At 44.9% G+C, this 13613-nt stretch overlaps 1 protein-coding gene and 1 long non-coding RNA gene across 3 annotated transcripts; one reads left to right on the top strand and one right to left on the bottom strand.

Annotated features, from left to right (window-relative positions):
• Positions 1 to 1403: 1403 nt before the first annotated feature.
• Positions 1404 to 13475, bottom strand: Zfp212 (Zinc finger protein 212). Of its 2 annotated transcripts, none has more exons than NM_145576.2 (5): positions 13294 to 13475; positions 7147 to 7536; positions 6897 to 7023; positions 4913 to 4993; positions 1404 to 3332 (listed from the first exon to the last, which is right to left on the bottom strand). In NM_145576.2, exons 1-5 carry the CDS (start codon positions 13315 to 13317, stop codon positions 2476 to 2478), a joined length of 1479 nt encoding a protein of 492 aa, NP_663551.2. In that variant the 5' UTR covers positions 13318 to 13475; the 3' UTR covers positions 1404 to 2475. The 2 variants fall into 2 exon arrangements, with proteins under 2 accessions (NP_663551.2, NP_001139353.1); NM_001145881.1 differs by having other exon boundaries at positions 1404 to 3329.
• Positions 7507 to 11601, top strand: Gm52899. Its single transcript, XR_003956427.1, has 3 exons — positions 7507 to 7571; positions 9128 to 9211; positions 10915 to 11601. It is a non-coding gene; the product is annotated as a predicted gene, 52899 (long non-coding RNA).
• Positions 13476 to 13613: the final 138 nt, after the last annotated feature.

The raw sequence follows: 13613 nt of genomic DNA, 5'->3' as shown, positions 1-13613 counted from the left end.
AAACACACACGCCAAACCACACATTAAGATGTTGTATGCACATGAGTCCATGAGAATGAACCCATGAAGAGCTTGGTCCCCCAATGTCCCACTCCATTCTTGGTATAGATACTTACCTGTGTTTCACCACTCACTTTTGATTCAGACACCTTCAAGTCCTCTTCCTGTTCTTGTGTGTTGACTTAAAACTATATGCCATAAATCCTAAGTTACTCATTTTGCTGAGTGAAAACTCAGTTTCAGTCTTTTGGATATAGGTTTCCAATGAAATCTACTGGCAAGTGTTAGCAGCACAAGTGACAAGTTAACTCTCAAGAAGGAGTTGCTTTTGGGGTGGAGATGCAGGAATTTTGTTTTTCTGAATGAACTTCTTATATATTAAAACAAACCTGAAGCTACCCTGTTAGGAGCAGGTGTGGCGGCAGTCCTAAAGGCGCCAGGGACTGTAGCTAAGTCGTATGACTTGCACCTGACTTCCTCATATAAGCCACAAACATCTTGAGTGCTGCGCAGGTGTACCAGGATACAGGTGAATCCAATTTGGTGGAGATTTGCCCCTGCTGCCCTGATTAGCTGAAGCTGCGTGCCTGGTGAGGTGGCGTGGCCTGCTGTGCGTGGATGGGAACTGAGAGTATAAAAGAGTGAGAGGCCCAGGGTTCGGGGGAGATATAAAAACAAGGGAGATATAAAAACAAGGGAGATATATAAACAAGGGAGATATAAACAAGGGCGATATATAAACAAGGGAGATATAAACAAGAAGAAACAGGACTGAATAAATGTGTGCAGAAGGATCCTGTAGCAGCGCCGTTCTTCCTGGCCAGTTGAGCGCGCGCAACACTACCCTGCAAAGCCATGGCAGAGCTGAGGTCATTCTGTTACATTCAAAGCCCTATCAAAGCTCAAGCAGGGAGGGAAGGAGCCTCTGCCTTTGCCAGCACCCTCTCCCCCTCCCCACACCTGCTCAAACTATCTGCCCTTTAAAACAGACCCCTTCAAGCTAAGTAATAATAGTGCACACCTTTAATCCTAGCACTCAGGAGGCAGAGGCAGGTGGACAGGCCAACCTGCTCTACAGAGTGAGTTCCAGGACAGCCATGACTATACAGAAAAACCCCGCCTTGAAAAAACAAAAAAAAATATTCCAACCAGAGGTCTAGGAGTGAGCCTGAGCCTGTACTACTTTCAAGCGCCTAGCAGGTGCTGAGAACAAACTTCTGGGAACAGGGACTCAATCTTAACTGACTTTAAGGTACACAACTATAGAAGCAATAGAAGCCCTGGTGCAGTGTGTGAGCTCTGAGGCAAGATGGTCATGGGATCAGGCTAGGCGCCCTGATGAGGCACCTCTCCACCTGGCTCTACATGAGAATTCTTGACAAACAGAAAACACCCTGTGAACATTTTGCTTTTTTAAATACAAGTAACGAAGATTTATTCCAGACAAGAGTACATTCACATATGACCAAGGAACCCACTCTCACCTCCCTCCCCAATGACAGTGGGGCAGGTACTTAACACTCCTGTGTTAGCATCTGTGCTTCTTCTCCGTCATCCCTGGGACAGCCACTGGAAAGTCTAATCTGCACAACCTCAAGTGATGCCTGGTGTAATAGAGTCAAGCTCAGTCTTTCATCCCCACCCCTCGCCCAGGGCTGCAGAAACACATCGGGGAGAGGGGACACTAAAGTCCCAGGACTGAACTCTTAGCTTCTTCAAACCAGTCTTTACTCTCAGCAGGGCTTTAGGGGCTTCCTCTTGGCCCACCTGAGAAATTAGCCCCACCTGCGTGGACTCAGCAACCCACCAAGGGAAGCCAGCAATGAGGGAAGCCAGCAACGTGTCTTGGCTCTCTGGCCTATGTTAAGTGTGGGTGGGCTAAAAGAGCCCCATAAACTATTCCCTCCTGGAGGGTAGGCTCAGTTCCCATGTTAGGAACAACTTCTACAACTCTTGAAATTTATAAAACAAGTTTTGAGCTATATTTAAAAAGAAAAACAAGAATCTAACTCCAAAAGGGGGGTCTTTAGAACAAGCTAAACAGTTCATTTAAATTATTTATACTAGTTATTAACAAGGAGGCTACAAAAGGAAGAGAAATTGAGGGTAATACTTCCTGGAACTTAGCACATACCTCTGTGGCCCCATACAACTGTGGGAAGACGTGTGAAATGCTAGAGTGGGCCCTGGAACTGGCCACCAGTCCCTGTGGTTTGACAGTGCACCAGAAAAGAGAAAACCAGAGACCTGCAGGCGCTAACAAAACAACAGACACATCAACAAGGCCAAGATGGCAAAGGCTGGGGCCACAGATCCCTCTCTCCGGCACCTCACATAAGCCTCTGTGCTCAGCCAAGGAGGGCAAAGCAGGAGCAATTCTCCTCAGGAAGGAGCCAGCCAGACTTTGTAGTGTGTCTTCGGGGGACTGACGCCACCCCCCCTCCGCCCCCGGACGACGGTGAGGGGCTGGCAACCTTAAAGCAGGCCATTGGGTCTGGCAGACTCTGAAGCCAGCCCACCCCGCTCCCGCTGGTGAATTTTCTGGTGCTGCAGGAGGTGCTGCTTCTGGACAAAGCTCTTCTCACACTCAGGGCAACTGTAGGGTCGCTCACCCGTGTGAATGCGCTGGTGCCGAACCAAGTCTGATGGGTGGCTGAAACTCTTGCCACAATACCCACAGATGAGAGAACTCCGGCTTTTCCTCCAAGGGATGTGGCCAGGTAAAGCAACTAAGCTGTTCGGTGAGAATCTCTCCTGGATTTGTGGGCTGGTGCTGGGGCCTTCCTGCTGATGGCACCGCTGGTGGGTCACCAGGCTGACCTTGCAGCTGAAGCTCCTGTGGCACACATCACACTGATGCAGCTTCGACCTTTTGGCCTGTGGTTTCAGCCGGGGCCTGGGTCTAAGGCTCTCCTCTGGTTCTGTGGCAGAGTAAGACTCCCTGCCCGCGTGGCTCTGCAAATGTGCAGTCAGCTGCTGCTTGTAGCGAAAGCTGATCTGGCACTCGGGACATTTGTACGGGCTGGAGTCCCTCTTCACCTTCAGACCCTGTCCACACTCCTGACCCAGTTGCACCTGTCTGTGAGACTTCTGTTTTCGGGGACAGTCCAGATTTCTACCAGGGGCAGGGTCTCTACTGGTCTCAACAGACTCAGGGTTTGAGTCCCCAGGGCCTGATTCCAAGAGGGCAGAATCTCCTGGACTATTCCAGAACATAGCCTGCTCCGCGCCAAAGAAAGCCTGCTGTTCAACTGCACTGGAAAACATGTTGGGAAGACCTGCAGGGCCTTCCTGCTTGTACAGCATCTCCTGTTTGACCATGGCCCTATCTGCTGCAAGGGAAAAGACCAACAAAAGATCACATTCCAGCACTTTTGTATCTCCAGAGAAAATACTGCAGACTTTAGAAGGCTCAAATCAACACTCCTTAGGAACAGCTGAATGAGAACCATCTGGAAGAGATCTGAGTAGCTTACTCATAGAGAACAACTTTGTTATAATTTCTCCATCCCTGTCTACAAACTGGTACTTAATCTCTGTGGAAAAAAATTACAAAATACACTAACAACTGATTAATTCAAAATTGGTAAAGTAACAAATTTGAACCTGAGCCTGGTGATTCAGGCCTATAATCTCAGCTACTCAGAGGATCACAAGTTACTAGATTGCTTAGGCTACAAAGAGAGTTTAAGACCACTGTGGGCAACTCAGACCCTATCTGAAAAATTTAAAAAGGTTTTTAAAAAAGAGGCTGCGAATGAAGCCCAGCTGCAGATGCAGACCTAGCGAAAGGCCCTGCATTCAACTCACTAAACATACAATTTAAAAATCACATCCAAGGCTGGAGAGATGACTCAGCAGTTAGAGTCCCAGCTGTTCTTGCACAGGACCAGGTTCAATTCCCAGCACCTACATGGTGGCTCACAACCATCAGTAACTCCAGTTTCAAGGGGCCTGATAACCTCTTTGCTGTAAGCATGTAGCCTACATACAGGTAAAGCACTCATACACAGATAATACAATACAATGATCACATAGCCAGTTTTCTTCCTGGATATTCCGCTCAAATGCCTTTCCTAGTGTCTCTCTCTCTGTGACTCACTACTCATTCTCCATCTCTCACTCTGACCACAGCCTATTATGCCTACTACTTATAGTGCATGCCAAAGCATGCTACACAATCTACACCACTACAAAGGCTAGCAGACCTATAACAGTTAAAAAGCAGTGGTTCTCAACCTTCCTAGTGCTGTGACCCTTTTATAGTTCCTCATGTTGTGGTGACCCCCAACCATAAATTAATATCATTGCTACTTCATAACTGTAATTTTGGTACTGTTCAGAATCATAATGTATATCCGTGTTTTCCAGTGGTCTTAGGTGACCGCTGTGAAAGAGTTGTTCGATCCCCAGAGGGGTCACAACCCACAGGTGAGAACTGCTGTTAGAGTCACCTAAAAAGGTTGTGGTAGTTCTTAACTGTAATCCCTCCCAGGATGAAGAATTGGGAGCATCATGAGTTCAAAGTCAGCCTGAGCTGCAAAGAATCTAGGCTATTGTGGACTACATCGTAAGACTTGCCTCGAAAACAAGCAGAGGCAGGAGAGATGGCCACTAAACAAGAGCACTTGTTTCCAACACCCACACCAGGTGGCTCACGGTCACCTGCAATTCCAGCTCTAGAGAATCCAATGCCCTCCTCTGCCCTCTGTGGATAACCACCCCCCACCAACACAGTCACATAGTCATCCCTGCATACATATAAAAATAAACCTTTAAAAACCAAACAAAAGTCCACAACCTGCACGTGCCAGTTCAGCCGTGTGAAAGCTCCCTATTAGTTATGGGAACCTACAGAGTTCCCATACAGGGATGGAGAAACAATGCAGAAGAACATTCTAGAACTACTCACCCAGGTGGGTACCTTCTTCCACCAAGTCACCCACCATCTCTGCACCCAACTCCACTTCTTCCTCTGGCTGGCCAAGGACCTCTGGGTTAGAAAAAATACAGTATAAATCCAGGAGAAGAAAAACTTACTGCATGCTGATCAGATGCCAATGTACAAATGATATTAACAGCAAATCAATATTAACAGCTAAGAGGACATAAGAGCTGATGTTACTGTCACTTTTCCCTAGACATTTCTGGCCAGTGGACTGTCAGGCTGCTGCTCTTTGATCCTTCATTAAGGTAACTAGGCTTAGGTGCCATTGTCTCCCTAACACCCCCACCTCTGTCCAGACAGCTGAAGTTCCGCCAAGGATTCCTTCCACAGTGCCTAATTCCAGCCTTGTGGAGGCACCGTGGCACAGGAAAACAGCCTCAAAGAGAGCATGTAACCCATCTGGGGTAACAGTCACCCCACTTCCCTTGCCCTCACTGTGGTCTAGCCAGGGGCCTCCTTGGTATTTCTCCAAGGACCCACATTTGAAAAGAATTTGTCTTAGAAGAAAAATATGCATGCATTATCGAGTATGTATTAGTAATTTTTATACTAAACACTTCCACACAGTGCTTCCAGTCTACCAACAATGTGCAGATCACAGTGGCTGGTGATGACTCTGGCTTACTGCCAAGAAAAAGGTTTTTTCTGCTTTTGCTTTTTTGGTTTTTTTTTAAGAGTTTATTTTATGTATTTGTGTACACTGTAGCTGTCTTCAGACACACCAGATGAGGGCATTGGATCTCATTACTGATGATTGTTAGCCACCATGTGGTTGCTGGGAATTGAACTCAGAAACTCTGGAAGAGCAGTCAGTGCTCTTAACCACTGAGCCATCTCTCCAGCCACCCCCCCCCTTTAAAGATTTATTTATTTATTATATGTAAGTACACTGTAGCTGTCTTCAGACACCCCAGAAGAGGACATTGGATCCCATTACAGATAGTTGTGAGCCACCATGTGGTTGCTGGAATTTGAACTCAAGACCTTTGAAAGAGCAGTCAGTGCTCTTAACAGCTGAGCCTTCTCTCCAGCTCAAGAAAAAGGTTTTTTTTCAGCCTGTGCTGCATGTCTCATCTCAAGATACAAGATTCCTTTAAATTTTTATTTTATTATTAAATATTATTATTTATTATTAGATAATATGTATATGCTATCTAAGAGTCTGGATACATCTGCAACACAGTGCACATGTGGTGGCACAGGGCAACTTAAGGAGTCAGTTGTCCCCTCCCATCACGGGTTCCAGGGATCGAATGACAGTTATCAGGCTTGCATGGAAAGCACTTCTATCCATTTAATGGTTCCTAAGTTAAAAGATTTCTCATCAAATAATCTTAAATATTAAAGATAGCATATACACATCGTGTTTTGAATGAGAATGGCCCCCTAGGCTCGTTTGTTTGAAAACTTGGTCTTCAGTTGGTAGAACTGTTTGGAAACAGGAGGTGTGGCCTTGTTAGAGGAGGCGTCTCAATGGGGGCAGGATTTAAGATTTCTAAAGTCTCGATTAAGTTAGTCTTCTCTGCATCCTGCTAGAGGTTCAAGATATGAGCTCTCAGGGTTGTTCCAGCCACTGCCACCCCTGATATCTCTGCTTGGCCATCAAGGACTCTAACCCTCTGAAACCATAAACCCCAAATACATTTCTCTTCTCTAAGCTGCCTCGGTCATAGTTTCTTACACAGTGATAGGAAACTAATTAATAAAATACTTTATAGAGATGTTATTAAAAACCTATATTATAGTTTATCAATGATATTCAAATAGTCTCAAGAAGCCATTTTGTTACCAGAGAAGAAATATAAAAGGCTCATCCCCGAGACACTTTCAAGTCTCTTCAGGTGAGAGGACCTGAAGGGTATCATTCCTTAGCTCAGCAGAAGATTCAGAGGATGACATGCAGTCAGGAGAGCTCTGAGAGAATTTTAGGGAGAAAACTTTCACTCACTCAGAGACACCAGCGTCTCATAGTTGCTTTCCATAACATTTCTGTAGAGCTCCTTCTGCCAGTCCTCCAGGTTCTCCCACTCCTGCTCCGAGAAACAGACTCCATCATTCTCAAGGGACCCAGATACCTGCAATTGTAAGCCACAAGAAATGAGCACTCTGACTCCTGAGTACCACCCAGTGATTGAACATCTTCATTAGTCAAGGTTCGGCTACCTGTCTTGCCTAACTTTTAAACATAGAGGTGCTACCTTTGGGGTCTCCCCCTTGCTGCCGGGAGGCAGACGAAGGACCCAGAAGTTCTTGTTTCGAAGCAGGTTCTCCACATTCTCCAGCCGCCGCTGCAGCAGGCCGTACTCCTGCAGCAGGGTCCCCAGCACGGCCCACTTGCCCTCCAGCTGGTTGCTGAACTCCACAGCTGTCTTCTCGAAGTCAGCCAGCTTCTTCTCCGCTGACCCTGCACGCCCCTCCAGGCTCTGCAGTCGGGCAGCCTGTGATTCCATCTTCTTCTCCACGGCTTGAATAGCAGCCACCACTGTCCAAAGTGAGATTTCTGTGGTCTGAAAGTACGGGCTTTTCTCTGTTGTCTGTGAAGGTGGTGTGGCTGGAGCTAATGGCGTGGCGCGCCGTTTCCTCCTGTGCTGTAGGATTGAGGAGACAAGGCCAGTGAGACAAGGTAAATTTCCAAACATCAAATAAAGAAAGCCTAAGACTCACAACTATCTAGCTTTCTTTAAACAAACAAATAAAAAAATACTCAAATGTACTTTTTTATTCATTCAGACAGTGTACTGGTTAGTTTTATGTCAATTTGACACAAGCTAGAGTTACTGGAAAGGAGGGAGCTTCAATTAAGAAAATGCCTCCATAAGACTGGGTTATAGGCAGCCTTTTAGGGCATTTTCTTAATTAGTGATTAATGGGGGAGGGCTCAGCTCTTTGTAGGTGATGCCATCCCTGGGCTGATGGTTCTGGGTTCTATTTAAAAAAAAAAAAAAGCAGGCTGAGCAAGCCACTACATCTTGAGGAACAAGCCAGTAAGCAGCACCCCTCCACAGCCTCTGCATCAGCTCCTGTCTCCAGGTTCCTGCCCTGTTTGATTGTGTTCTGACTTCATTCAAAGATGAACAGTGATATGGAAGTATAAGCCAAATAAACCCTTTTCTCTCCAACTTGCTTTTTGTTCAAGGACTTTCAGTTTTCCCTTCTTTAGTTTTGTTTTTTTTTCCATGTGGTTGCTGGGATTTGAACTCAGTCCCTTCGGAAGAGCAATCGGTGCTCTTAATCACTAAGCCATCTCTTCAGCCATTTAAGGACTTTCATAGCAGCAACAGAAACCCAACTAAGACAGAAAATTCCAAGCGTGGCTAGGATTGCAGCTCTGTTGGTATCATGTTGACCTAGCATAAGCAAAGCCCTGACTCCTATCTAAAGCACCACAGAAACCATAGTGCATGCTTGTAATCCCAGCACTTCAAGTTCAAGGCCACACATGGGCTACATGAAACTCTGTTTCAAAAGACAAAGTGTGGGGTGGAGAATGGGAAGGAAGAAAAAGTTACATGTATATTTTATAATAATTTTGAAAATATTAGAAAAATAGACAAAATACCTCCACACAGAGTTAAATAAGCTTTTCCCTCAAGTTGTGACCTCCAAATGCATGTGTATATACATATCATTGCACACATTCACACAACACAAGCAGATCAATGTAAAAAATAATTTTAAGCCATTTTAAGCTGGCAAGATTGCTCATCCGTTAAAGGCCAAGCCTGAAGACCTAGGATTCCCTATCCCTGAACCCCATGTGGAGGAAGCAGAGAACTGGCTCCGACAAGCTGCCATCTGACCACCAGTGTGTGGCGGCTCACACCTACACACACGCATTACACACAAAATACATTCCTTTCATCACAGTGCAGGTGGATCTGAGAGTTTAGGCCCACCCTGGTCTACATTGTGAGTCCCAGGCCAGCCAGGGCTACATATAGTAAGACCCTGTCTCCAAAAAAATCCAATAACAATAAATGTAAATAGTCAACATTTACTCCCTAATCTGTAGTGTTATTCTTAACCATAAATCAAATTTTGCTATCAGCCTGTTTCTGATTTGTTTTTTGTTTTCCTGTTCTATGGGTTAAATTTTCTGTCACTTTACCAGTATTATGACCTTATTAAACTATAGCTGTATAGTAGTTATTGATGCTAACACAAATCTTTATTTTATAGTAGTGACCCACGGATATACTACAAACATGAGTTTCACAAAAATCTCTCCAGAGACTGTGTCTGGAAATGCTTCAAATTCCACAGGTAAAGTTGAGAAATAACATTTTTAGGATAAAATGTGTTGACCCACGCAGAGTATGATATTGCATTGGAAGGAATTTTAAAGTATGCTCAACATTTTAACACATCCTCTAGTTTCCTATTCCAGACAGCTCTTCCTCTGTATCAATCTATCAAAAATGTAATGTTTTTTTTTAATCTATACTGTATCATTATATATAGATATCTGCTACTAGAAAACGGATAAAGTATTAATAAAGGATTTTGAGCATAGCCTTTCCCCAGCTCACTACCCCAGTCCCATTTTGGGGAAGGTTTTCCCTTTTCTTTTTTGAGACAAGGTCTTGCTATACATCTGTAGCTGTCCTGGAACACACAATATAGAGCAGACAGATCTTGAACTCAGAGTGATCCATCTGTTCTGCCTCCCAAATTCTGGGATTAAAGACACAGCCATCATGACTAGCTAAATTAAAACTCAGTTAGTTGTTCATACTAGCTTCATTTCAAGCCTTGACAGTCCTTGTAATTAGGGACAACTACAACGAATGAGGCAGAATATCTCGGTCCTCTCCATGGGTTCTAATGGGCGAACAATAATACCCAGAAAAAGACACTAAAGTCTTTTTCTGCTAAATAAATGCTATATTTGAATATTCTATAATAATGAGTTTTGATTGTCAATTTTTAAATCTACCTGAAGCTATGTAATTAGCCTCAAACTAGTTTAAAGATGTCATTTCAAGATGGAGAACTGAATCTTTTTCCATTATAAGTAGAGAAATACATTGGACCTCTAGCTACAATACACTTCTTAGCCAAGCTTCTTTTAATTGTATTGTTTTGACAATTGTTCTCATATCCTTTTATAGTTCAGCATTTGCATAGACATCTTTTGCTGTATTTACTATAAGCCAGAAGGCTGGATTTTTCCTGTCCTGGCAATCTTTGCCTTTTAACTCAATTATATTTATTGTAACTGACTTTCTAGTCTTTAGCAATCATCCTAGAAATTATAAAAAGTATATGTACAAAGGCCACTAGACTTCTTAACTCCAATCTCTTCTCCTGAGCTTCTACATCAATGCTGTCATGTAGTTTAATTACTTGTCATTAACTCAACAAATTACTGTCCTATTCAACCAGGCATTTAATCCTAGCACTTGGGAGGCAGAGCCAGGAAGATCTCTGTGAGTTCAAGGCCAGCCTGGTCTACATATTGAATTCCTGGACAGCCAGAGTTATGTAGTGAAGCCCTGACTCATTCTTACAGTTTCTCTATAAGAGAAACCCTGTCTCAAAAAACCAAAACCAAAAGGAACCCAAGAAATGAAGAGAGTTGTGAAGCCAACTTTGAGAACATTTGTTTAACAATCACATTTGATGTTTATGAAATCTTTCAAAGGACTTATTTTTTTCTTCTTCGAGACAGGGTTTCTCTGTATAGCCCTAGCTATCCTGGAACTCACGCTGTAGACCAGGCTGGCCTCGAACTCAGAAATCTGCCTGCCTCTGCCCCTCCCAAGTGCTGGGATTAAAGGCGTGTGCCACCACCGCCCAGCCTCTGTTCATATTTTAAGAGTTCCCACTTTCTGTTTTTTGGGTTTTTAAGTATTGTTTATACTACTTTTGAACTGTTGCATAAAATGATGGGTTTATGATTTACTATAAATTTCAAATATTATTTACACAGCTTTTCTCAGTATTTTTTATTTTTTTATTTTTAGTTGTTATTACCAGGACATGTATGTGGCCAAGCAAAACAGAATCTTCAACAGAAGAGATGTGTGAGAATACAAATATTTTCAAAATATGTTCAAAAACAGTTGAAATAAATTCTACAATGTCAGGACGATTAAGTTCAAGTGTAGTCTGAGATCTTGGTGGACCTTTCCTGCTTCCTCTCAGTGAGCTCTGTTGGTGATCACTAGGCTGGGCACGGCCAGGAAAGGAGTGGGTTGGCTTTCTCACTTCACTTTAGTGCTAATAGGAACCTACCTAGAGAAAACACTTATTTTACAGGCTGCATCTGGGTCTCAAGGGAGCCAGGTGCAGAAACACCATAAGCACCAGAGTCATGTTTTCTGTGAAGTGGTAACTCCTTGAGAAGAAACACAGAAAATCCTCCAGTCCATCCATTCTAATTAGTTCTTACCCACTTCCTAGAATAAGCATAGTGAATTTCAATCAAGGCAAAACTCTCAACACAAATTTTACTGCATCTCTTTTTCACGAAAAGATCTCAGGATTCCCAAAGTATTTCTGGACCCAAAAAGCCAAGATGCACAACGATAGGCCGCCCACTGGTACTGTCCAGGAGTCTGGAAATGAGACACTTCTAGGGGTCTGGACAGTGTTTGTTTTCTCTGCCAGTTAAAGAATTAAAAGGCGGGAAAAACTCAAGCCCCCCAGGTACCATCAAAAAAAAAAAAAAAAAAATCTCAAACACTACTGACAGAATCCACAGTTGAAGAAAAGTGTTTCCTGGGAGTGAGGAAACACATATGCAGCAGACAGAGAAAAAGATATTCTGCAAAGCAGGGGAGGGGGAACTCAGGAAGCTACCAGATCTGGGAGGCTGGAGCTTCATCCTCTAATTTAGAGCTGTTCAGGTGAAGATGGCTGATTGCTCATAGTTGTTGTGCAATAGGCCATGAACTTGTAGAGCTAGTCCATCAGCAGGGGACCTGCTGGTGGGAGACAAAAGACTAAAAAGCCTTTGCTTTAAGCTGCCAGTCTTGCCTCAAGTCAGGAGCATCAGGAAGATAATGTCCATCTTGGAAATCTGTCTGCCTAGCCAAGGCCTCTCTCCCTATCTGCTTACCCTGCAGGGGGTCTGTTTAACTCCTGGTCTCTTATTTACACCTGGATGCACAAGTAGGATTGCTCCAAGTTCAGAGCCAGCCTGGTCTACCTAACTGGTTCCAGGCAGCCAGGGCACAAAGTAAGACCTTATTTTGAAAGATTAAAAAACAAAAACTAAACAAAACAAAAAGACAAGAAAAATACTTATGCCTGTAATATCTGCAAGTTGGGAGTCAGAGGTAGGAGTTTACAGTCATTCTCAGATAGGCTAGGCTGGGGCACATGAGAGTTTGCCTCAAAGCACAACCACTACCAAACAAACCCCAGCAGAATGACTTACACCTGTAAACTTAGCACTGGGGAGGCTGAGTCGGGAAGATTGTCATCAGCTTAAGGACAGCCTGTGAGGCTCTGTCTCAACAGTGAAAAGCCAGTTCAGGTCCATCTATCCTATTTTCCTATGTTAACCTCTACTGTGACACAGTATGAGGAGACTGGAGCCAGAAAAAAAAAAACGTAAAAATGCTTACAAGGAACTCAACATTCTCAATTCAAGTTAAGGAGACAAAGGCCTAGAGAAGTGAGCATAGACTGCCTTCCGAAGACCATGCACTGAATATATAGATAGATGAACGCTGAGTTACGGAAGATATTCCTCAAACCAATTTTCAGTGTCTTCACATTCTCTGAAAAGAGAGACAGCTGGAAGAGGCGGTAAGCGGATAACAATGCGCACCCACAGTTTTGTAAAAACAAAACAAAACAAAAAACAAGCAAGCAAACAAACAAAAACAGCAAATACACCAGTCCCCAAGGAGAGAAGGCTTCAACCTGTGGCTGCAAACTCAGTACAGATAGCTATGGCAGAACATGGCAACCGGAGCAGAGCCCCACTGGTCGGAGAGAAGCCCTAAGTCCTGGGGTCTTCCGTAGCTGAGCTCAAAGGCAACAACCCAAACCCAGGGTTTTATCCCGCGCCTTCACTCCAACTCAGAAAACGAGTCCCTAGTTGGCACGAAGCAGGAAAATATGTGGGCGCAGTCACAAACAATTCAAAAAGCCTCGCAGAAGTTTCTGCGGAAAGACGCAGAGCATCCGGGCTCTGAGCCTGACGCAGAAGGACCCAGGGAGCAAGCGAGCGGGCGGGCGGGCGGAGGGCGAGGGTACCGGGAGGGAAGTCAGCATCCGCCGGCGCCAACGGCCGCGGAGGAAACCAAGCCTGCGACCGAGCGCCTCAAGCCCCGCCCCGGGCAGGGCGCTGTCTCCCCCAAGGCCCTCCCGAGCCGGCCGGAGCACCTTACCCGAGTAGGCGTCGACTCCGCCATGGTCGCAGTCGCCCCACAACACCGACTGGCGGGATACTGCTCGAACTGTACGCCGCTCCGCCAGACGTCCTCACCCTCCTGGAAGCCGCCGCCGCCGCCGCCGCCGCCGTGTTGATACAAGGTGCATTCTGGGAGCGCTCCCCACCCCCAAGAAGAGCGGCAGCGGCTCCTCCTACCGCGCGGTATTTCTGTTGCGCCACTGTGCTCCTGGAAGGGGAACAGCAGCCTGGAAATTCAGTCATTGAGTGTGGGGTGTAAGCGTAAGGATTCTCAAAATCAAGAGCATTTTCTGAATT

Source organism: Mus musculus, chromosome 6 (assembly GCF_000001635.26).
Source record: "Mus musculus strain C57BL/6J chromosome 6, GRCm38.p6 C57BL/6J".
Taxonomy (NCBI): Eukaryota; Metazoa; Chordata; class Mammalia; order Rodentia; family Muridae; genus Mus; species Mus musculus.
This window is presented reverse-complemented; position numbering and strand designations above follow the sequence as displayed.